The 23,566-nt window shown below is 47.4% G+C and overlaps 1 protein-coding gene across 1 annotated transcript in view; it reads right to left on the minus strand.

Moving 5' to 3' along the window:
* Positions 1-23,566, minus strand: part of KSR2 (kinase suppressor of ras 2) — a 1,792,292-nt gene that overhangs the window by 629,547 nt on the left and 1,139,179 nt on the right. Inside the window, exon 14 of the mRNA XM_086943271.1 lies at positions 20,228-20,276. Coding sequence (XP_086799397.1) covers positions 20,228-20,276 — 49 coding nt within the window. The remainder of the gene's footprint in view (positions 1-20,227; positions 20,277-23,566) is intronic.

Here is a 23,566-nt window from a genome sequence, read left to right on the forward strand (position 1 = left end):
TTGCATCTGGTGTTACAAGCTCGGGGGAGCCACAAGTAGAATCTCAAGAGAAGAGCCAAGCAGCCATGACCCAACTGACAGATGTCATTGCTGCATCCCGAGTACAGCCCAATGTCCCTTTCACTGTACTGCAGAAGTAGACTCCAGGAGAAGTTCCCAATCATATGTTTTTATAGATCATGAGCAAGTACCCCAAAATGTGGCTTAACCCATGGAACAATGGAGTCATTACATTTCCCCGCTACTGACTGGTGAGATGCAGGCAGCATATACTTTGGCTAATCCACATTGAACCACTCTGTAAGAAGAGATGAAGAAGCCCAGTCTAGAGTGCCTGTGGTTTGAGAAGGAGACTTACAAACACACAGGGGAATAAATGAGGGAGAAGGTTTTGAAGGAACAGTTCATAGAAGCCCCACGTGTTGTGTTGCTGAAATAGGATCCCAGTTCTTCACTCATCAAAACTATGTACCTTGCCTCAGCATTTCAAAAATATAGGAGTCCATACATTTCCAGAGGTTCCGATGCCTTCTTTTTTATTGACTTTGAATACCCAGGGAAAATTACATGAGGAAATCGAGAATTGCTCCACACGAAACATAAGGGAGACAGCACTGGAGAATGCAGTGGGGCGAGTGATCATCCCTCTCTGACTGGGCTCCTTTGTTTTGAATGTGGGTAGGTGTGACATATCACCAAGATGTGCCCCCCACTAAGACTGGACCAGAACCAATGGCTATAGGACTGGTCGGGGTTAATTCTGGTCAAAATTATGGTAATGGAAACTCCTATACCCAGTAAACGAGTGTGGATGGGAAGTGAGTTCAGGGGTTGTGAGATAGCGGTTGGCTGCAGACAGTGTTGATACCCAAACTGGCTACTCATTCATTCACAGGCTCCATACCTATTACTTGAATAGGCTGTTTTAGAGTGGTTCTATTGACCAGCATTCAATGCACGAACTGCTAGATACTGTAAACAATGACCCTACTGTAAACTGGTAAATCCCGGTTATACCCCAAGAGTTCCCTTAGAGCTTCTGCAGTTATCAAACCCTTCCAAAGGATTGTGATGGGTATATTGGGTCCCCTGGTAGAAGGCACAGCTATATGATGGTCATGGTGGACTATGCAACACATTACCCAAAGACATTTCCTCTACAAGGATCTTGAGATGCTCATATTTGTGAGGTCCTGATACCTTATTTTTCACACATTGGCCTGTCATCGGAGATTTTGATATGCTTCATGGAGGGGAAGTATTCCCACAGAAGGGAAACATCAGAACACTGAGAAAACCATTTACTTGTGGTGAGTAAAAGGGGGCAGAGCCTGGAGTTGTTAGGGTCGTGCCATATGAGAGGAGGACCAATAGTGCAAGGGAAAGAAGAGGCAAGAATCTGCCAGACAGGTACTCTACCATTGAAAATGAAAGGAGAGGGACAGAGAAAGGAAGGGTGTCGGAACTAGGACCATAAAAGCCAGGCTTCTATGAGTAGAGATGGCAATAGTCTACATGGCAACATCCTTGCTTACTATAGGTTCTTCTTCTTTTCAGTTCAAGAGAAGAAGGCAGGGGGAGACTGGCTACACAGCAACACCCTTAGGATCCATAGATCCTCCTTCTTTCCAGGAGGAAGGTGATGGCGCTCACCAGGAATTAGAGATGTACCAGGACTGAGAAACCAGGAGGAGGGCCCAATTACTGTGGGTGAAAAGTGGGAGGCTTTGGAAGCACATGATAAAAGTTAACCCTAAGGAAGCTCAAGAGTGTGAGAGTTATGAACTGGAACTCACAAGTAAGGGTAGAGTGACAACCCTAACTGTGAAGATTAACAATGAGAGGAAAAGGCTCATGACCAGGGCATGTGCATGGAGGCGCTTACTTCAGTATATGGGCATTAATAAACCTGTTTGTCATAATACACGCCTGTCTCCAGATCTGTCATTGGTCAGTCGACACCCGCAAACATTTATTATTAAAATGTAAACTTATGGGTGCGGAGATGGCAGAGCCTTCTGCATATAAAACATAGGAGTGGCGGAGGCAGAAGTTGACCCACACATGTTAGTGAATAACATTCTGTAATATGTGAGTAATAATACTGATGCACTACTTCACATATCACAAAATGCACCTAGTGGATGGACTAGTTTGTGCGTAAAAAGCCCACTGCTGCCATCTGCTGAGAGATAAAGGTCATATGTTCGAGACCTGGTAAGGCCATATCAGCTTTCCATTCTTTCCCGAGTCAGTAAATAGAGTACTACTAAATTAGTCAACTGTGGCGCCAGTTATTTACTTCCTTGAAAGATTCTAAATTGTGTTTTGAATTGCTATATAAAAGGTAAGTTATTAGATCATGGCAAAAAATCTGTATACCGCACAGCAGCCTCCTGACACCTGAAATTCTAAAACCGCTCTCCATCTGAAACAAGCATTGGCATAGCCAATAGGTCTCGCTTTTGGGACCTTTTCAGTATTTAGTTCTGCAGCACAATATCCTTGGTGCAACAACATCAACCGTTGCACTGCTAAACACTTATAAGGTCCCAAAGGCGAGACATATTGGCAATGCCAATGCTTGTTATAACATGTTCTGGATAAGAGGTCACACTTGCTCAGAAGACGCTGTAATATTACAATATTTCATGAGTGCCCATTCAGAGAGCTCATAAACATGTAGCTTATAATTCAAAGGGAATTGCTCCTTTGCATGGCGGTGTGTGGAGTCAGACTCAGAGGAAGAAAAGCCCTTACAGATGGAATTGCAGTTAAAGGTGGGATTGTCATAGGGAAGCAACCCATAAGACAAGCATTGGAAATGCAATAGGTCTCGCATTAGGAAAGTTTGAGCTATTGGTATTGTAAATGACACTTTTTTTATTTATGTGTTGGTTTTGAAAGTAGCAAAATTAATAGCTTTGTCAGTTACAATGTCAATAGTTTTAAATTTTGCAAATGTGACACCTATAGCATTTGTAATGCAATGTGTGTTGTATTTACGTGACTTAGATGTATTGATATTACAAATAACAATGGCTTTTAATTTTGTAAATAATTAATACTTAAATAAAAGTTATTGTAATTTATAATGGCAATAGCTTAAACGTTTGTAAATACCTTTTGTGAAGATTATGTTCAGTGTATTTTATTGTGACGACAATCCAAGAACATTGCATTTGCACCTACACACACAGAGCCACACACATGTGGATGTGGTGGTGGTGGTGGATGTGGTGGTGATGGCGGTGGATGTGGGGGTGGATGTGGGGGTGGTGGTGGATGTGGTGGTGGTGGAGGTGGTGGTGGTGGAGGTGGTGGTGGTGGTGGATGTGGTGGTGGTGGATGTGGTGGTTGTGGATGTGGTGAAAGTGGTGGTGGAAGTGATGGTGGTGGGTGTGGTGGATGCGGTGGTGGATGCGGTGGTGGATGCGGTGGTGGTGGATGCGGTGGTGGTGGATGAGGTGGTGGATGAGGTGGTGGTGGATGCGGTGATGGAAGTGGTGGTGGTGGTGGATGTGGTGGTGGATGTGGTGGTGGTGGATGTGGTGGTGGTGGTGGATGCGGTGGAAGTGGTGTATGTGGTGGTGGATGTGGTGGTGGATGTCATGGTGGATGTGAAGGTGATGGATGTGATGGTGGATGTGGATGTGGTGGTGGATGTGATGGTGGATGTGGTGGTGAGGGTGGATGTGGTGGTGTTGTGGTGGATGTCGTGGTGGTGGATGTGGTGGTTGTGGATGTGGTGGTTGTGGTGGATGCGTTGGTGGATGAGGTGGTGGATGAGGTGGTGGTGGATGCGGTGGTGGTGGATGCGGTGGTGGTGGATGCGGTGGTGGTGGATGCGGTGGTGGTGGATGTGGTGGTGGTGGATGTGGTGGTGGATGTGGTGGTGGATGCGGTGGTGGTGGTGGTGGATGTGGTGGTGGTGGTGGATGTGGTGGTGAAGTGGTGGTGGATGTGGTGGTGGTGGTGGATGTGGTGGTGGTGGATGTGGTGGTGGATGTGGTGGTAGATGTGGCAGTGGATGTCATGGTGGATGTGATGGTGGATGTGATGGTGGTGGTGGATGTGGTGGTGGATGTGATGGTGGTGGATGTGGTGGATGCGGCGGTGGTGGATGCGGTGGTGGCTGTGGATGTCATGGTGGATGTGGAGGTGATGGTGGATGTGTTGGTGGATGTGGTGGTGGATGTGGTGGTGGATGTGGTGGATGTGGTGTTGATGGTGGATGTGGTGGTGGATGCGGTGGTGGTGGTGGTGGTGGATGCGGTGGTGGTGGTGGTGGTGGATGTGGTGGTGGTGGATGTGGTGGTGGTGGTGGTGGTGGATGTGGTGGATGTGATGGTGGATGTGGTGGCTGATGTCTGATGGCAGCCTTTAGTGTCTATGACCTAAAGAACTGCGCTGATGTCTGATGGAAGCCTTTAGTGTCTATGACCTAAAGAGCTGCGCTGATAACTGATGGGAGCCTTTAGTGTCTATGACCTAAAGAGCTGCGCTGATAACTGATGGGAGCCTTTAGTGTCTATGACCTAAAGAGCTGCGCTGATAAGTGATGGGAGCCTTCAGTGTCTATGACCTAAAGAGCTGTGCTGATAACTGATGGGAGCCTTTAGTGTCTATGACCTAAAGAGCTGTGCTGATAACTGATGGGAGCCTAGAGTGTCTAAGTAACCTGGGTGACCGTTCTGCTGTCTTTATTGGACCTAAGGAACTGTGCTGATGTCTGATGGGGCCTATAGTGTCTTGGTAACCCAAGGAACAGTTCGGTGGTCTGCTGTCCATAATGCGAGCGGGCTGGTGCAACCCGAGGGTAGCTCTTTGTATCTTGAGGGGCAGCTCTACTATTTATGATATTCAGGTGTGCTTTTCTTACTTAAGAAATATCTATACTTTTTATGATGCGAGTGCATGTTTATGTAACCAGAAATATTACTCCACTGAAATTTACAAGCCTGGAAAACAGCGAAAAGTTACTAACACCCTTCTTCAATGACTGAGTCAACCTTCCACTTTTGATGTATTAGCTTGTAGGTGATTTAAAGGTAAAACAAACCCTCGAAACATAGCTAGGAAGGAGTAGATGCTCCCCAGTTTCCTCACGTGGTTCTCACAAAGTTCCCTGCTCCACAATGAGGCTTTGCATTTATGTTCCTATGGCAACAAAGGAGTTTTGCATTAACTTGTTTACAGGCCAGGTTAAAGACAAGGTGGAAAAACACGCTGTTCGATAAAGCATTAATCAGGTTTCCTAAACTTGCTGCCATATCGTTGGCTTTCGAAATGCAACTGAAAGTATACTCATTTTCATACATAACTACATTTTAGAAGATTAAAGTGGGAGATTAAAAAAAAGAATCGAGAGCCCGTATTTCTCCCATTGATTTCTACTCGGGCCTGAATCGGGTCCATGTCATGTATGTGACTGTAAACTGCTGCGGCAGGATCAGATATCAGAAATGCAAAAAATACTGTTTTTCCTTATTAGTCGGAGCAGGGAGGACGCGCTGTGCGAGGCAGGAAGAGCATGACAAATGCTGTGCACCGGCAGTGCATACTCGGAGGCAGACAAGACCAGTCACTGTCCGCAGAAGCACACCAAGGAATTGGGCTTCTGCATTCAGGAATCGAGAGAGTGGAGACTAGCCTTAAAATCATAACTCTCCCGCCGGAATCAGAAGGGTGGGCATTTATGCGTTTAGAAAATTTAACGCATTCTTTTCTCATTAACAACGACTATCAACAGGCTTGAAAGATGCACTTGCCCTTGCTTAACGACTCAATCGGAAAATCTTTGGGGGCGAATTCTAAACAATAAGTTACCGAGTGGGTCAATATTCATCGTGTGACTTCACGAAGCTACGTTTAATAAGCTAAAACACCAGAACAGCGCTCATTGCGTCCAAAATCCTCTCAAAAGAAGAACAATTGCACCATTAAATACAAAACGAGCACAATCAAATCCAACATGTAATTGCCTGCATATATCAAATAACATAAGGCGATCATGCGAATGTGGAGGCAAGACGTCACCAGCAGCTAACTACCGGCAAAGATGAGAGATCTGTAAATTAAAAAGCAGAGGGGCCGTGACTCAATTTTAAGTGATAGAAATTAGCCCTCCCCATTCATCCTGCCCCTCCCCCATCCATGTCAAGTTACTTTATCAACCTCAGCTTCCGGTCCAGCGGTTAAAATTCTGTTCACAAAATGGTAATGTGACGTTCCAAACTAGGCTCAGCCTTTTATCAGCAGGGGCAGCTTCTTAGCAGAGGGTGGATTAGGTGAATGAAACAAAGTGCTGCTGCTGCCGTCGGTGCCTGGGGGGCGGAGTCTGGGCTCTCGGAGGGGCTTCCCGGGGACGGAGGGTCACAGCAGGGAGGTGGAGTCCGTGAATGGGAGAAGGCACCCGGGGGAGGAAGCGGAAAGGTGACCGGTGCCGCATGAGACTGCTGCTGTGTCTCCTCCTCCGCCGCTGTGTGCAAGATGGGTTTGAAGTGACGGGAAGACGGTCTTCTAAATAGAAGGGAGCAAAAGAAGTATGAGGGACAGAGCGAAACAAGGATAAACACGAGAGACGGCCTGCGGCCGTCAAAGTGAAAGTACGGCGGAGGGCATTGCTGTGGGGAGGAGAAATGCGACACGGCGGGCAGGGGAGGGGGCGGAGCGGGGAGAGGGTGTGAAAGCAGCAGGGGCCTGGAGTGCGGCTGAGGGAACTGATGTGCACGCGCTTTCAAGCTCAATGCGCATGCGCATTGAGCTTGAATTTCACGGGCACTGCAAGGAATCGCCACGATTCCTTGCAAGTTAGTTAAAGACAGTTTAAGCCCCCACAGTCTCGCAAGCTCGATGCGCATGCGCATCGAATAGCGAGACCTAAAAAAAGGTGGGAGGGGCAGAACACTTAATTTGGAGATGTGTACGGTCTGAGAGAGGAACACATAGCAGATGTGTCAGAGGGAAGAGCCCTTTCACAGACATGTGAAGGGTCAGAGGGATGAACCCTCAACATAAGATGACCCGAATTATTATTGTTCGTCGCACAACAAAGAAACAATGTGACTCCATCACATTCACCCTGGACAAATTAATCACTCCCTGTCACCAAGGATGCATTGCTCTAGTTGGGCATTTCCTTTTAACAACATAAATAACTTCTGGGAGTTGTAGTCCTTTATTTGTGCCACATGAAATAATCGAAACACTGTGGGGTAAACCAGGAGCATGGCACTGTTTCTGTGCAGAGTGAAAGAGAAGTTCCATCTAATAAGACCTGTTGAGTACTTTTGTCTCCAATCTGGTTTGTTTGGGTACATAAACAGCTTTCCAATTCAGTTCACATTTAAAACTCAAAAAACAACTCAACAAAGTTCTTGGCATGTTGCTACAATACAAATATAGCGACTACAGCATTTCCTGAATACCCCCGCCTGGCATTGAGTCAGCAAGGCGCTCATCAATGGTATGCAATTGTTTGTCTTGTTAACAATAACCACTTCCAAAGAGAGACTGCAGAAAACTGCCAAGCAGCACTGATTTATGGACCACAAACATAAGTGCAGCATTGCATATAGGAAAACCAATGAGTACAGTGAAAAAATAAATAACTGGAGGACTATAAATCACAAGCTTCCACTTCTGATGTGAAATTTAATGGATTCGGCATTGAGACGCAATAAAAGCAGTTTAAGATTAAACTCCCTCTCTTAAAATGCATGATACGTTGGGCTGTATCAGAATCAGATTTTCGTGAGATACCTTTTAACTACAGAACCCTTGCTTGTAATCACAGAATCAAGAGTTCGTTGAAAAACAAAGATGTGAAATGCAGTACTTCTAATGATTGCAATAGCATATTGTGAAACAAAAACATAAAAAGTTCAGATGGGACTCCTCGTCTGATTGGGTTGCACACGTACTATAAATGAAGCTAGCAAACTCAAATGTCATGAAAATTTAATGGACTGCACAAAAACTAACTACCAATAAACCTAACCAAATGTCCACTCAAGCGGATAGATGGGGAATAAAGCGCATGTTAGTAATATTATTGATAATAGTACAATATTTTAATATTTAATCATCAATAATAGAGATTAATAATCAAAAAACAGCAATATACGGTCTCTTCAATTTAACATGTCTAATTTGGAACGTTTGTGAAAGGATAAATGTTTGACAATCATATTAGTGGAAAAGGAATAAATGCCTGGTTACTAATTATGGCATTATATTAGCTGATATATCCTTTGTTAGTGGCAAGGCACTTGGTTGTGTGCTCGAGGTGCAAACCCGAATTATTATTGTTCGGCGCACAACACTAGAAGCGCCTCCGTCACTTTATCCCAGGACAGAATAAAGATGAACAGAACCAGCACAAGCGCGCGCCTCGCGTGGCAGCAGAGGGAGGGGGCGCGATTATCTTGCGGGAGCATGCAGCAAGGTGCGATAATTGCGTCCAAATGGCGCAGCACGCTCCCGCAATGGAATCGCCAGAAGTGCATGCGTTGCCATTGCAAGCAATGCAACGCATTCACATTTTTGCCCCAAAGCTGTGCAGATGGCTAAAAGTCTCTCTCTTAAGCAACGCATGTGCATTGCGTTGGCGAGACCTAAAAACTATACCTCACTTGATACAGTTGAGTTGTTAAATATATCTACTATAGCTGCACTTTCATGCCTCATTTCCAGGCCGTGCAGAACTATACAATTGCCTCTATTTGCATACGTTTTCTTTTGCTTTTACCAGACTTGAACTTCAATTTGAATACTGTAATTTAATTTTCGATCAGTCTGCTATTTCCTGTAAAACAAATATTTGTTTCATTTGCACTATTGATAACTTAGCATAGAGTACTTTTCGAGTAGTAATACTAGTAATCAAATATTGTTAGTGTAACAAAATAAACATCTCTATGCAAGATGACAGAAAACAACCATTTTGGAAACAAGTCCATTTTTTGATAGTGACAGAAGAGTTTCAATGAAATACAGATTGAGGCAACCTTGATACCAGTCCTTGGGGCATTCCAAGTAGAGCCCACTGGCATGAAGTGGGGGTGTTCTTGAAAGTTACTGGAGTTTTGCCTGACCGTGACGAACAAGCTTATTTGTAGCATATACAATAAATATAATCAAACAGAAATATTCATTATATCCATATTCTTAGAAGTATTCCCTATTATTTCCAACATAATAAGGTACTCCTTTAAATCAGACAGAACAGTAACTACTCGTTATTTATTGAATTCTACCAAGTGCTAATCAAATGTGGAGAAGGAACTGTGGTAAGTCATTCTGCACCTGAAACAGGTGTCAAGAGTCAGTGCTTAATGACACAATGTGGGTGCAAGCAGTCTTGACTGCAGACCCTTCTAAATTAAAATCCCTCACATTGTGCTATAGAGGCCAATACGACTTGTCCAGAATTAATGTGCTGGCTCTCTATGTTTCTTGTGTTCATGTCTCTTGTATTTGTCTTTAATTAACCAAAAAGACTCAATAAACAAATGTGCAAAATAAATAAACTGCACATTGAAACAATCGTACAGCACCCTAAAGAAAATAGTCTAGATGTTAGCCATAGGGAACATAAGTGAGGACGGCAGTTATCACCTCCTCACCAGGGGCGGCTCCTCTGCTAAGGTGGAGGAGCGTCGCCCCATTGCTCTCAGAGCAGGAAAAAAAATAGTAATATAGTAGGTATTATCATTTTATTGTTTGCATGTTGTGGGCTGGGATAGGGTGGGGTGGGGCTGGTGGCACAGGGGGAGGAGTGGTTTATTCACACTAAGGGCTCAATTATGATGCAATAAGGAATGGCTCCAACCTGTAGTCGGAGCCACCCTTACCGCATCGTAATCTCTTGTTTGTAATCATTTCTGACTAACCCATTTTGATGGAGTTAGTCAAAAATTATTACAAACAGTAAGGCCTTCTGCAATCCCTCTGTCGACTCTTTCCAGCTGAGGGATTAGGACTGCAGTTTCCCTCTGCTTTCTGTGCCGGCCTTTCCGACACAGAAAAGCATTAAGAAACTGTATTGGGGTGGGAGGAGCCAAGATGGCGACCGGATCGGACGTGTAGTCCCTCGGCTCCGTCGACCATCTCCTTCTTTGTGTCTATCCTGCCGGAGATCCTGTTTTTAGAAGGCACACTGCGGAAGCCGATGTGCTTAGGCGGCCCGTGGTGAAATCCTGAGGCTTGCCTTTCCTTGCAAGCGGGTGTAATGTCCGACTGAAGTTTGCGGCCCGCAGCGGACCCGAGACCGGGGCCTCGAGTGGACGCTGGGGCCGGCTGCCGGGTGAACAACACCGGGCGTCAGCAGCTGCTTGGAACCGGTCGGACCATTTCTATTAGACGCGGCCGAACCTGGGACTCGCGCCCCATTGGACTGCAGGTACTGTGTTGGATGTGCCTGGCGAGTTATCCGGGGGGATTGTACGAGTGCAGAAACCCACACTGCGACTGTGGAAGAATGCTTGCACACAGCCCCGCTAGCGGCGGGAGGCTCCTGAATTATCTACCCCTTCAATATCGAGTGGGGCGGCTCGTTTCAAGGACATTGCTTATGGCCACTCTTCGGACCTGCTTGACGCTTTTCCTTGAACTGTAAACCTGAGGCCCATTGCCAGCAGCCCTGCATCACTCGAGGTGTTTTCATTGGTAATCGTGAAGCGTACAATGGAGGGCAGCTTTGGAAAGCCTGTGTCATGGAGTGATCGTGGACGTGTGGTGCAAGGGGACTTGACCGGAAGGGAGCGTGGACCTGCTCTGGGCTATGGAGATCTAATGGCGGCTATTGACGCCCTTCATTACGATATTTTACACTCTGCACGAACCCTGATCAACAAGGTGGATGTTATAATCAGTGCTCATGGATGCTTCAAAATGGCTGCCTCGCCGGACTGCAGCGGTGTTCTTTGTTCCATGTCTGACTGTGACAAGATGGCGGCGTTGCGCAGCGTTGACGGCCCAGAGACTCCAGGTCCCGGGGTATCTCTTGCTGCTGATGGTTATTGCCCGGGCCGAAGTGCGGACCATGGACTGCAATCACGACGGGAGTTCTCTCCCTGCACCGTGTCTCCCTCTGCTCGGAGATCGCTCCAGAAGGAGCCGGACATTGAGACTCTCTTCCTTGGATCGGTTTCGCTCCATGCCACAAGTGTGATATACCTTTGGCCCAGCTTGATATCGTTGGCCCTGTGTATATGCGACATGGTTGAGTGCTCAAGCCAATGTTCCCCGTTTGGACTACCGTGCCCATCTCCCTGGGATGTCTGGGTCTCTATGGTTCGCAGTGGTAGAAGAGAGAGAACGGGCCAGGGGTGACCATTTACTTTTATGGTTTGGTGGTTTCCCGTTGCTGACCTGAACATGTGGGTGGTGCGTCGCCGCCTTTGACTGTGCTGTGTGCCGATTCTGTGCCTCCAAATCATTCTGATTGTAATGCTTAATATCACCGGGCTTTCTACTTTGTGTCATTACTGAATCTGCGGGATGGTGTAGCCGGAGGACGGGTGGAAGGCTCCTCCCCGCCTTTCTTTATTTACTGAGAGTTATAGATTAGGACTCTTTTCTTACTCTCTATATTTCGGGACTCCTTTTACTGGGCGACAGGCACACTGCTAGGGGGGGTCAGGCCATAGCCAGCTGCAGGGGTGCAGGGTGGGGGGTGGACGGGGGGGGGGGTTTGTTTTATTCTTTTTGGTTCTATGGGCCTTCTATTCTTTTTCTTTTTCTTTCTTTTCTTTCTTTTCTGGGTTTAGACGTTTTACATGTGTGGTAAGCAGCGATTCTGGCATTTTATTGTGATTAGTCTTTGTCTATCCTGTTTCTACAAAGCCGGAACTAACTCGTTGTTCTTTGATATCCTGCTCCTGTCTATCCTTCAGAAAAAAAACTTTTAAAATTAGACCTCAGTATTCCTGTACCATATCCTTTACGCCTTCTCTGTTGCAATGTACTGTATTTGCGAGCCCTCGGGCTCCTTGTTGGATTGTATGTGCGAGTTTTTGTCAATAAAGGTCTTCCAAAAACTTTAAAAAAAAAAAAAAGAAACTGTATTGGCGGCCCCCATGGGTGCAAGGCCACCAAATGGCGGCCAAGAGGGCACCTATGGTGTCCCCTGATGGCCCCTGCACCCGGTAGCTGGCACCTTAAGGTGCCTACAATGGGGTGCAGGGATGAACTGTACCCCTGCTCTTTGCTATGAGAGTATGCATTCCGTTCGGAATGCATGCTCTCATAGCAAAGTATAGGATTGTGATTGAACAGGGTTCAGTTGCATCCTAACAGCTGGGCTGGAACTGACGAGGTCGTTTAGTTTCATTTCCAGAGTGTTATCAGGCGGACAATGTACATTCGACATCGTAATCGGGCCCTCTGTGGTTGCAACTAAGAGTGTTACTGCTGTGCATATAACTTGTCAACGAGAGGCTGGATGGATGCCACCAGATGTCAGGTACATGGAGGCCTGCGTTATGAGTGGTAGAATTCCAGATCACTGACAGAATATAGGAAACAAAAATATCCTGTGGATTGAATTTCTTTCAAAGATATCGAGAACCAACATATTGATAAGGTAAATGCAAAAAGTTAAATATTTATTTATTTTTTCTATTTCTATTTAAAACATTTTTAGAGTGCGACAGCTGCCCCAGCCAAGGGGCGTCCCGGCGCTGCAGGCAAAAAGGCAGCCTCACCACAGACCGCGGCCTACACAGCAGGAAAAAGAAAAGTTTTAATAGCTTTCCTAAAATCGGTGAGATTGGTGAGACCGCGAATATGGGGGGCAGAGAGTTCCAAAGAATTGCCGCTCTGTACCGGAAGGAACGACCTCCGACCCGAGTTTTCCTAACTCAAGGGACAAGCAGCAAATGTTGGCCCATGGAGCGGAGCTGACGGAAAGTAACATAGGAAGAGAGCAGATCCATCAAAACGCTGGGGGATCCGAGCTTCAGAATTTTAAAGGCTATACAGAGAGCCTTAAGCTCGATCCGTTGAGCCACGGGTAACCAGTGAAGGCGGCGAATGGTGCTGGTCACCGAACAGACTCTATGGAAGCCCACAAGAGCTCTAACTGCAGCGTGTAGCCTATGTATTTCTGTCTTGTTCGCCCCTACGTACAGGAAATTCACATAATCAAGCCTAGATATAATTAATGCCTGAATAATGATCTGTCTGGTCGGGGCATCAAAGAAACCTAGAATGGGTCTAAGCCCGCGTAATAGGCCAAAACAGGTGCCCGCTACCTTCGTTGTTTGTGTCTGGAAACTGAGCGAGGAGTCCATCCATACCCCGAGGTTCTTTACCACCTGTTTAGGGGGTGGGGGGCGGCTAAATTCCTGGGCCACCAACACTCGTTCCACAACCCATGGTCCCTTCCCACCAGCAACACCTCCGACTTGCTGGCGTTCAGCTGGAGACAGTTAGCTGTCATCCAACCGGCAACTGCCGCAAGATCACATTGAAACTTAGCGGCGCGTCCTTAGAGTTGCTCGATAGTGCCACCACCAGCTGCATGTCGTCGGCGTGGGAAACCACTGTCAGTCCTCTGCTCTTTGCAAATACAGCCAAAAGTTGTACGTACAGATTAAAGAGCAGAGAGCTCAGAAAGGAACCCTGTGGTACTCCATGCTTGATGAGAAAGGTAGATGGAAAAATGGGGGGGGCAATCACCTGATAGGTCCTATCAGAGAGAAATGATGCTAGCCACTTCAAAGCAAGGCCACGGATGCCCGCCTCTTCCAAACGGCGCAACAGGATAGCATGGGACACAGTATCGAACGCGGCACTGAGGTCCAGAAGGATCAGTGCTGATGTCTGTTCTGCGTCCAATGCTGCCCAGAGATGCTCTGCTACTGCCAGAAGTGCTGACTCTGTGCCATGGCCAGGACGAAAACCGTTTTGTGAGGGATCGAGTATGTTATTGCTGGTCAAGTGCTCTGAAAGAATGAAATAATATATGCTTCCACGATATTTGCAGTCCAAGAGAGCAGTGAGATTGGCCTAAAGTTCTCTGTTTTTTTGGCATCCAGAGAAGGTTTTTTAAGCAGTGGCAATACTCTGGCTTGTTTCCATGCTGTAGGTACAACCGCCGAGCTGAGCGATTTGTTGATCACTTAACCAAGAAGAGGAGAGATGGTAAGTAGAATTTTCCTAAATTGGTCAGGTTTCAAAGGATCAGCTGGTGATCCTGTTTTGATTTTTGCACAGAGAGCAAGTAACTGGTCCTGTTCGATCTGTGGGAAAACCTCTAAGGTGTTCAACGTGTCACTGCTAGGTACTTCAGGGTGGTCCAAGTCGGCCATGAAGAAGCCTTTATAGATGTCTTCTATCTTTTTTGAAAAGAACAAGGCAAGCTCCTCACATTGCTGACTTGAGGTAATCAATGGGCCCGCCGCCCCCTTCTGATTTTGTAGGTCTGACACAATGGAGAAGATACTCTTTGCGGGATTAGTGCTGTTACCTGTTACGGGTGACCTAGCTTTAGGACTCCCCCGCGCCGCACGGCCACCAGCTGCAACGTGTGCCCTCCGCCTGCCTCGCTGACCCTGCCTGCCGCCGGCTGACCACGCCCCCTGCCGTCGAGCGGCGTGGTCTCCTGCGGTCTGGGCATATGCTACTGTGATTGCTGTTTTCTGTTGCCTATTTAGGCTTTTGTGCCCCGCTATTCTCCTGCTGTGTGCCCCATTGTAATAATTGTTTTGTTCATCACCTGTCCCCCTGTACTGTACTCCCCTCTGTTGCCCCGGTGCCCTCCCGCCCCGCTCCCCGCTTCCTGCCTCCATTTGGTTGGCCACGCCCCTTTTCTTTCTGTGCCCTCCCCGCTCCCGCCTCCCAGCTGCTCCTCCCTCCCTTGCACTTCGCCATAAATGGCGACCGTGCAAACGCGCAGATGTTACGCGCAGCGGGTGCGCCGATTGTGCGCCAAAGGTGCGCCAAAGGTAAGCCCATCTGCGCCTGTCCGCGCCTGGACCGCGCCCAGTGCCAGAACCCCTGGCCCTCGCAGACCCCAGCCCACCCGCCGGACGTACGACACCGCCACCCTCAACGCACTCAACACCGGCCGATTCCCGGGATGCTACCGAGCCACCCCGAGACGCACCCACGGACCCTTCAGCTGCCGCTCCTGCGAGTTCACCTGCATCCGGACCTGCACTACACCCGCACCCACCAAGACCAAGACGAGCAACAACAGCAGCCACCTGAAGTGCATCCTGCTCAACACCTGCTCCATCCACAGACACGCCGTCGAGCTCTGGAACCTGCTCGACACCACTTCACCAGACGTCGCCTTCCTCACGGAAACCTGGATGAACGCCTCTTCAGCGCCCGACATCGCCATCGCCATCCCAGACGGCTACAAGATCATCCGAAGGGACCGCATCAACCAGACCGGAGGAGGCATCGCCATCATCCACAGGAACACCATCCGCATCACGACCAACACCGACGACACCCTGACAACCGCCGAACACCTTCCCTTCCAGGTCAACATCAACCCCAAGACCACCCTCAAAGGCACCCTCATCTACAGACCCCCGGGACAACACACACAATTCAGCGAAGACATCGCCGACTTCATCAGCCCGCACGCACTCCTCTCCGCTGACTACATCCTCCTTGGGGACCTCAACTTCCACCTGGAGAACAACAACGACCGCAACACCACCACCCTGCTGGACAACCTCGCTAACCTCGGACTCAAGCAGCTGGTGACCACCCCCAACCACTACGCCGGACACACACTCGACCCCGTCTTCCCATCCAGCAAGGACATCGCCTTCAGCCACGCCACCGGACTCCACTGGACGGACCACAGCTACGTCCACTTCAGCTTCAGAAGGACCACGATCCACCACCACCAACAACAGGTTGCACGCAGAAGCTGGAACAAGATCACAGCCGACCAGCTCGCGACTTCCCTGAGCAAGAACCCACCCACCAGCGCAACGAACCCCAGCCAAGCGGCCACCAACCTCACGAAGTGGATCAGCGACTGCGCTGACGACCTCGCCCCCCTGAGGACCCCGCCTAGCAGACCAGGCAGCAAGAAAGCCCCATGGTTCACCGAAGAACTCAAGAGCTCCAAGAAGAACTGCCGAGCCCTCGAGAGAACCTGGCGCAGAGACCCAACACCGGACAACATGACTGCCCTCAAGCTCGCCACCCGAAAACACCACCAACTCATCCACGCAACCAAGAAAACCGCATTCAAGGAACGACTGGACAACAACGCACACAACAGCAAGGAACTCTTCAACATCATTAAAGAGCTCTCCAACCCCACCGCCGGAAACAACGACATCACCCCTTCGCAAGACCTCTGCAACTCCCTCGCCTCCTACTTCCACAACAAGATCGCGGACATACACAACAGCTTCAGCACTCAACCGACGCACGCCACGACCGAACCATCGCCCCCCACCACCACCCTCCGCGCCTGGACCCAGATCAGCACCGAAGACACCGTCCGCACGATGAACTCCATCCACTCCAGATCTCCGACCGACCCCTGCCCTCACCACGTCTTCAACAAGGCCGATGCTGTCTTCGCACCCCACCTGCGGGACATCATCAACACCTCCTTCGACACCGCTACCTTCCCGGAGAGCTGGAAGCACGCCGAACTCAGCGCTCTGCTAAAGAAGCCATCAGCCGACCCCACCGACCTCAAGAACTACCGCCCCATCTCGCTGCTCCCGTTCCCTGCAAAAGTCATTGAGAAGGCCGTCAACAAGCAGCTGGCCACCTTCCTCAAGACAAACGGATCCCTCGACCTCTCGCAGTCTGGCTTCCGGGCCAACCACAGCACCAAGACTGCCCTGATCGCAGCCACCGACGACATCCGAGCCCTGCTTGACAATGGAGAAACAGCAGCCCTCATCCTCCTAGACCTCTCCGCGGCCTTCAACACTGTCTGCCACCGTACACTAGTGCAGCGACTCCGCAACGTCGGAATCCAGGAGAAGGCACTGGAGTGGATCATCTCCTTCCTCGCCGGAAGGACACAGAGAGTTCGCCTCCCCCCGTTCAGATCTGAAGCCACCAAAGTCATCTGCGGCGTTCCTCAAGGCTCCTCGCTCAGTCCAACCCTCTTCAACGTCTACATGAGCCCCCTCGCAGACATCGCACGCCAGCACAACCTCAACATCATCTCCTACGCCGACGACACCCAGCTGATCCTCTCCCTCACCAACGACCCCGCCACCGCCAGAGCCAACTTCCACGAAGGGATGAAAGAGGTAGCCGAATGGATGAAGAACAGTCGCCTGAAACTGAACTCGGACAAGACGGAAGTCCTCATCCTGGGATCCTCACCCTCCGCCTGGGATGACTCCTGGTGGCCCTAGGTAGCGCACCCAAACCAACAGACCACGCACGCAACCTAGGCTTCATCCTGGCCTCCTCCCTCTCCATGACCAGACAAGTCAACGCCGTCTCCTCGTCGTGCTTCAACATCCTGCGCATGATACGTAGGATCTTCCGGTGGATCCCCACCAAGACCAGGAAGTCGGTCACCCAGGCCCTCGTCACCAGCCGTCTGGACTATGGCAACTCCCTCTACGCAGGAACCACCGCCAAACTCCAGAAGAGACTTCAGCGGATCTAGAACGCCTCAGCACGACTCATCCTGGACATCCCCCGTCGCAGCCACATCTCCGAACACCTGAGAGACCTGCACTGGCTCCCGGTCAACAAGAGAATCACCTTCCGTCTATTCACCCACGCTCACAAAGCCCTACACAACCAAGGACCAGGATACCTCAACAGCCACCTCAACTTCTACACTCCCAAACGCCAGCTTCGATCGACCGGCCACGCCCTCGCCGCCGTCCCCCGAATCCGAAGAGCCACCACAGGGGGGCGGTCCTTCTCCTACCTCGCCGCCAAGACATGGAACTCCCTCCCGACCTACCTCCGCCTGACCCAGGACCACCTCGCCTTCAGGAAGCAGCTCAAGACCTGGCTGTTCGAGCAGTAGCGGACCCCCCTCCCCTAGCGCCTTGAGACCCTCTGGGTGAGTAGTGCGCTATATAAATGCTTTGATTGATTGATTGATTGATTACTAATTTCTATGACATATAAAGCAGCGCGTTCAGTATGAATTTCTTTGTGATAGGTCTTTCTTGCATCCCAATAGTGGGCTCTAGATAAAGGATCCAAGTCTTTCCTCCAAGATTTTTAAAAATGTTTGCAAATTTTTCGCAACAATCCTAACTTCTCATTATAGCATGGATTTGATTTTGACATAAGATTGAGGGACCACTTAGCTGGAATCAGCTTATCCAACGGCTGATTGATCCAATCTGAAAAGGCAGAATAAGCCTTGTCAGAATCCGTCTGCAGCACCGGAGCGGAGCTCAAGAGAAGGTCTTTAAATTGATACCAATTTAGCTTACGCCAAGGGCATTTGAAGGAGTAGGAGTTGTTGTCTAATTTACGCTTAGGAGCTATGCCCTGAATAGACAAAGGGACCCAAAAGTGGTCCGACCAGGCCATAGGTACCGGTATAAAGTATAGATTTACTATTATTAACTCCACAACTATGTACTTTGAAGAATAATATATATATGTCCTCCAGGTACAGATATATGGAGTTATGTATAGTAAAACTTTGCTTCCCTATAGAAACTTACCTTCGTGATATTTTTGTCCTCCAAATTCTTGATATGATATTTTCTACCATTATACTTATGTTTCCGATATTCTGTCTAAACAGCGGAATTCCACCTGGAGCAATATCTCTGAGTGGAGATCCGCTCCACTTGCAAGTCTGATTCGGGTGGTGTCCTTGGTCTGGAAATCCCAGGTACGGTATTTTCAGACCCTAAGACACGCAACCCAGTTTCATTTGCTGTAGATTCATACCTGTGAAAGATGTAGGACCAGGGAGCAACACGACCGGGACCACGTCTGATCCCTGCAACATCACAAAGGGAGGGGCCGGAGCACGTGTGTTCACAGAACACAAAAAGAGCTCAACTGAAACTTTTTTCTATGAAGTATTGGTGCGGCTCACCTAAAAATCAAAGATTGTATAAATATTATATATACTATCACAATGAATCATGTCTTGTTCTCTGTGGTAGGGCCAAGGCTGCTGCTGTAGCGGTTGCAAGACATTACGTTATGATCGGATATTGCGACTGCGAGCCTGCGTTCCTGCGTTCCCGCAAGTGCATTGCAGTGATTGATGCTTCTGTTTTGGAGGGTCAGGTCCGGTTGCAGCTAGGGAGAAGGGGTGGGGTAGTTAGGTGTGAATAAGTGACATTCCAGAATAAGCATCATCAGAAAGGAACAGCAGGGCTTTGATTTCAGAGTTTACCCGGGTCCGCTCGCTGCAGCACTGGACTCCAGACAGGAGCTCTGTCCTTCACATGGCTCTCTATCCACTGCTGAGCACCTGCAGGGGTTCTGCAAGTCAGATCCTGACAGCCTGGGAATACAGGAGCTAATGGGGCCTTGATGGGCTTCCTGTGGGCCAGGGATGTGGAGGTGAGATGTCAAGGGTGTGTGGCGCTCAGTCTTTCACCTCTTTGGGTGAATGTGTGGTGTTTTCAGACTTACACCCCTGTTGGTACCTCCTCAGGATCTTGCTGTGCCACAGCTTGGCCCATTTGTGCTTCGATGACACGTGGCGAGTGACTGACCCTCAGCCACAGGTGCACAGTACAGGGTATAGACTGTCCTGTAGTGCATCCTTATAGCAATGCACATGGCTCATTTCCTGACCTTTTAACCTGTAGATTTTGGTCTAACCCTTTTTATGGCACGTTCATCAATACTAGTTCTGGGTGTGGGTGGGTGGAGCCAATAGGGGAAGTGGGTGGGGTCAGTGGAGTGAGTGGGTGGAGCCAGGGGTGTGTGGGTGTGGCCTCTTTAAAAAATCTGAGCACCTGCACTTAATATTTCACAAATTAAGCTGGACCTAATCAAAAGCCTTTAAAAAACAACCACGGTGGAAAGTAAAGAGAGGTGGAAAGTTGCACATTAGGCAAAGCACCTTGGGTCTTCATTCTCAGTATCTCCTCCTAAACTACGACTTCTGACAGCTACCCCTGAGCTCATGAATTTCTATAACATCTCCATTGAGGACACGATAAATCACTGCAGTTCCCTTGAGGACACGTTTTCAAGCACACACGTTCACTAATTCATATAGCTGTTGCCTTTGTCTCATTCATTATCAAAACATTAATGTGTTTTTTCTTACCTCTGAGGTTGGCTCCACTTCAATTTGAAGTACTGGATTTCCTTCATTTCTGGGAAAAAGAACCAACAATCAAGATTACTGTTAAATGGGTTGCAGTAATGAACGGCATTCCTATGTAGCTGATTCGATTTGGCACATTTTGTTTTTGTTCGGGTTCCTGTTCTTCTCTGCTCTCTGAACATAAACAAATTAACATAGAGATACCACTCTGGGGATGCTCGTGGCTGATGGGAAAGAGAAAGGGTTTTGTCTGCCCTTGCATCAGACCACGTGCACTGTCTTGATACTACTAGAGGCAATTTTCTAATAAGAGGGAGAATTCAAAAATTAGCCACATCGTGTTTCACGCATAGTTTTCTATCCTTGAAACAAGCAGCAGGCAGAGCTAACAATAAATACACTAGTACTCAGAAGAACTATATTATTTTAGGATAAGTCAGGGAAATGTCATGGATCCTCTACTCAGCAGACAAGTGGTTATGTAGTGAGGAGAAAAAATTAAATGAGGCACCAAGTGTGAAATGCAGCAGTAGTGAACAGTGAATAGTACGACTCCTCTCAACCACATCACCTCCACTGACCATTCCATGATTACAAGCATACTTTGAGCTCTCATTAACACACCACTCATCATTTTGTTCAATCCAGTGGTGGCTCCTCAGTTATGGCGGAGGAGCGTAGTCCCACCTGCTGCGAGCGCAGCAGGCACACACATTAATTAAATGGTAATAAATACCATTTTATCGTGTGTCACAGGCTCACGCTGTTACAGAACAAGGGCTGGGGGTAGGGCTGATTAGTGCAATTGCACTATTACTTCAGCCCCCTTCCAGGCGCATGTCAGATTGGCTGGCTGCCTACAGCCGGCCAGTCTGACCTATGCACTTCAGAGCCTGCAATCCCAGGGCTGAGAAACATCTGAGGGATTACAGCCGCAGGCCCCAGCCTCAAAATGGGCACTGGGTTATTTTGCTCCAACCAATCTTAGCTATCATTGATATTCAGGAGGTAGATCAGACTACGACCCACTCTGATTTGGAATTTAGTGAACCAACCTATTAATACATTAGTCAGTAATTAGTACATCATGTCCTTACAGTTTACATTTGAAGAAGGGTATGATCAAGCTACATGTGAATAATACAACACTCTATTCCCTGACGCATCCTGTATTCTGCATACTTTTGATCTTATCACTGAATATACTGTCTTGTCCAGATACATAATCAGTCATCGAACTATCAAGGCATTGTTGTTTGGGGCTTGTAAAGAAACACTCCTCTGCCTGCTGAGAATATCCATCAACATTGCTCTTAAGAGACACTTAGGCTTGAGGTCACTACTGATGTCTCAAAATATATGAGATGAACTATTCATCACTATTGGATGCAATAGAAAAAACACTAAAGACCTGGGACCCCATGCCCTTCACAAAGGTCGGTACAGTAAACCTCATAAATAAGACTACTGCCTAATAGACTATTCATATCCCAGCTTTCAGGTAAATTGTTTTTCAAGATTTTGAAATCAGTTATAATTTGGTGTATATGTTCCAGGAAGAAATGTGCAGTGAGCCACAAAAGGTTGAAAGGAGGATGTGCTGGACAGTCCTACATGGTGGTTGGACTCTAAGGATATTCCTTAGGTTTTGCTGTCCCTCAATTGATGGATTGACCCATGGTGGTTGTCTCTGATGAATAACTCACCATTCAAGAGATGATTTGTTCCCATGGCATTAAGAAATTAAAGTTGTTTTAAAAAGTGTTATTTAGATTAATTCAGCACTTAATGCACATATTTTGCAATACAGTATGGCTTCGTAAAATCCCTAAAGCTCACACCTCTGTAGTCCAAGCCAGTGTATCCGCCAGTGGTAAATTAGGGTGGCTCTCAATGCTTGATTAGTGGCATTGGGATATTGGGGGACCTTATTAGCAATGGAAAAGGTAGGCCTTCGTTCAACTCCAGAATTAAATTGAGATTCCCAGTCTTTGGGATTTTGTATGAATGCCTACAGCAGCACAAATAGGTGGCAGTTAATCTGGTCTTAATGCACATCAATGATGGGACTGCCCAGTTATGTTTAGTTTATTAACCAAATATATAATGAGAGATTTAGGAATTACTCGATTATTTCGTAGTTTGATCTGCCAGATCACTTATTTTAATAAATAATTTGTCAGTGCTCTCGCCAATACATCAATCTCAGTGACTATGCCGGCAGTCCTGATACCAATTATTCACAGTGAGGGAAAGCAATACAAAGAAGGTTCATGTACCTTTGATACACCAAAATCTCCTTCTAGGAAGTCATGAAGGATTCTTGTTCTTCTCTATTTCTGTTTTTCTGGGAGAAGAATGAATCCGGGGCCTGAGTTATGAAATTACAATTCACAAAAAGTGGTCGCAAATTATGCCTCCATGTTTTATGAAAAAAGAATTTTGTGAACTGACCTATGCACTAATATGTTGGCTCAAAAATAATTCCTAATTGTGGTGCGTGCAATCTGATCTACCTCATCAATATTCATGAGGTAGGTCAGAAATTGAGAGTGACTATGATTGTATGCCATCACAGAGAGGGTGCCCTGCTGGTTGTCAGCAGACCACCATGTCTGTGATCACAATTAAATAAAGTAAACTTTTCTTTTTTTGCAGTCCATTCTCCTAAAAAATAAAAAATGCATTCAAAAACAAACTTTATTTTTTTAAAGCTTGTTTGACAGTTGACATTGGTCTCTTAGGCTGCCTACTTCCCATTATTGTTTTTTATATTGACAAAGAGGAAATGTTCACAAGGGAACCCTTCACTTTTGCAGATGTGTTACTACCCCATTTTGATAATCAATACATTTTCAATGTTTTGCAACTGGATTACGGTTGCAAAACACTGACACAGCGCATAAGGAATTCCTATTTGGAAGGCACGACCTAAACATGCCCCTTCCAAATAGTGATTTTGTTTGCCTTTCTAAACCCGTTTTTGTGATTTGGTAACATGTTACCAAAAAAGAATACGGGTTTGTTGAGATGTAAAACTGTGATATACCCATCTCAAACGGTGTGATTTAGCCAATTGCAGGCTTTGCGACAGTAAAATGGCATTGGTACATCAGGCACTTAAGAACCTGGGTGTGTACATCCTCTGCAACCTAGCTTGCATTAACATTCCCAAATCCCTCTTGCTATCCAAGACAAAGCAGATACTTAACAGGTGGTGCAGGTTATATATTTTTACTTCTGGCCAGATGACTGTGATTAAAATGATTGTGCTATCAATGCACTTTTACAGAGTTAGCAGTAACAATTCTGTTCTAGTTTTTATAACTTGGATAAGGT

Source organism: Lissotriton vulgaris, chromosome 11 (genome assembly GCF_964263255.1).
Source record: "Lissotriton vulgaris chromosome 11, aLisVul1.2, whole genome shotgun sequence".
Classification (NCBI taxonomy): Eukaryota; Metazoa; Chordata; class Amphibia; order Caudata; family Salamandridae; genus Lissotriton; species Lissotriton vulgaris.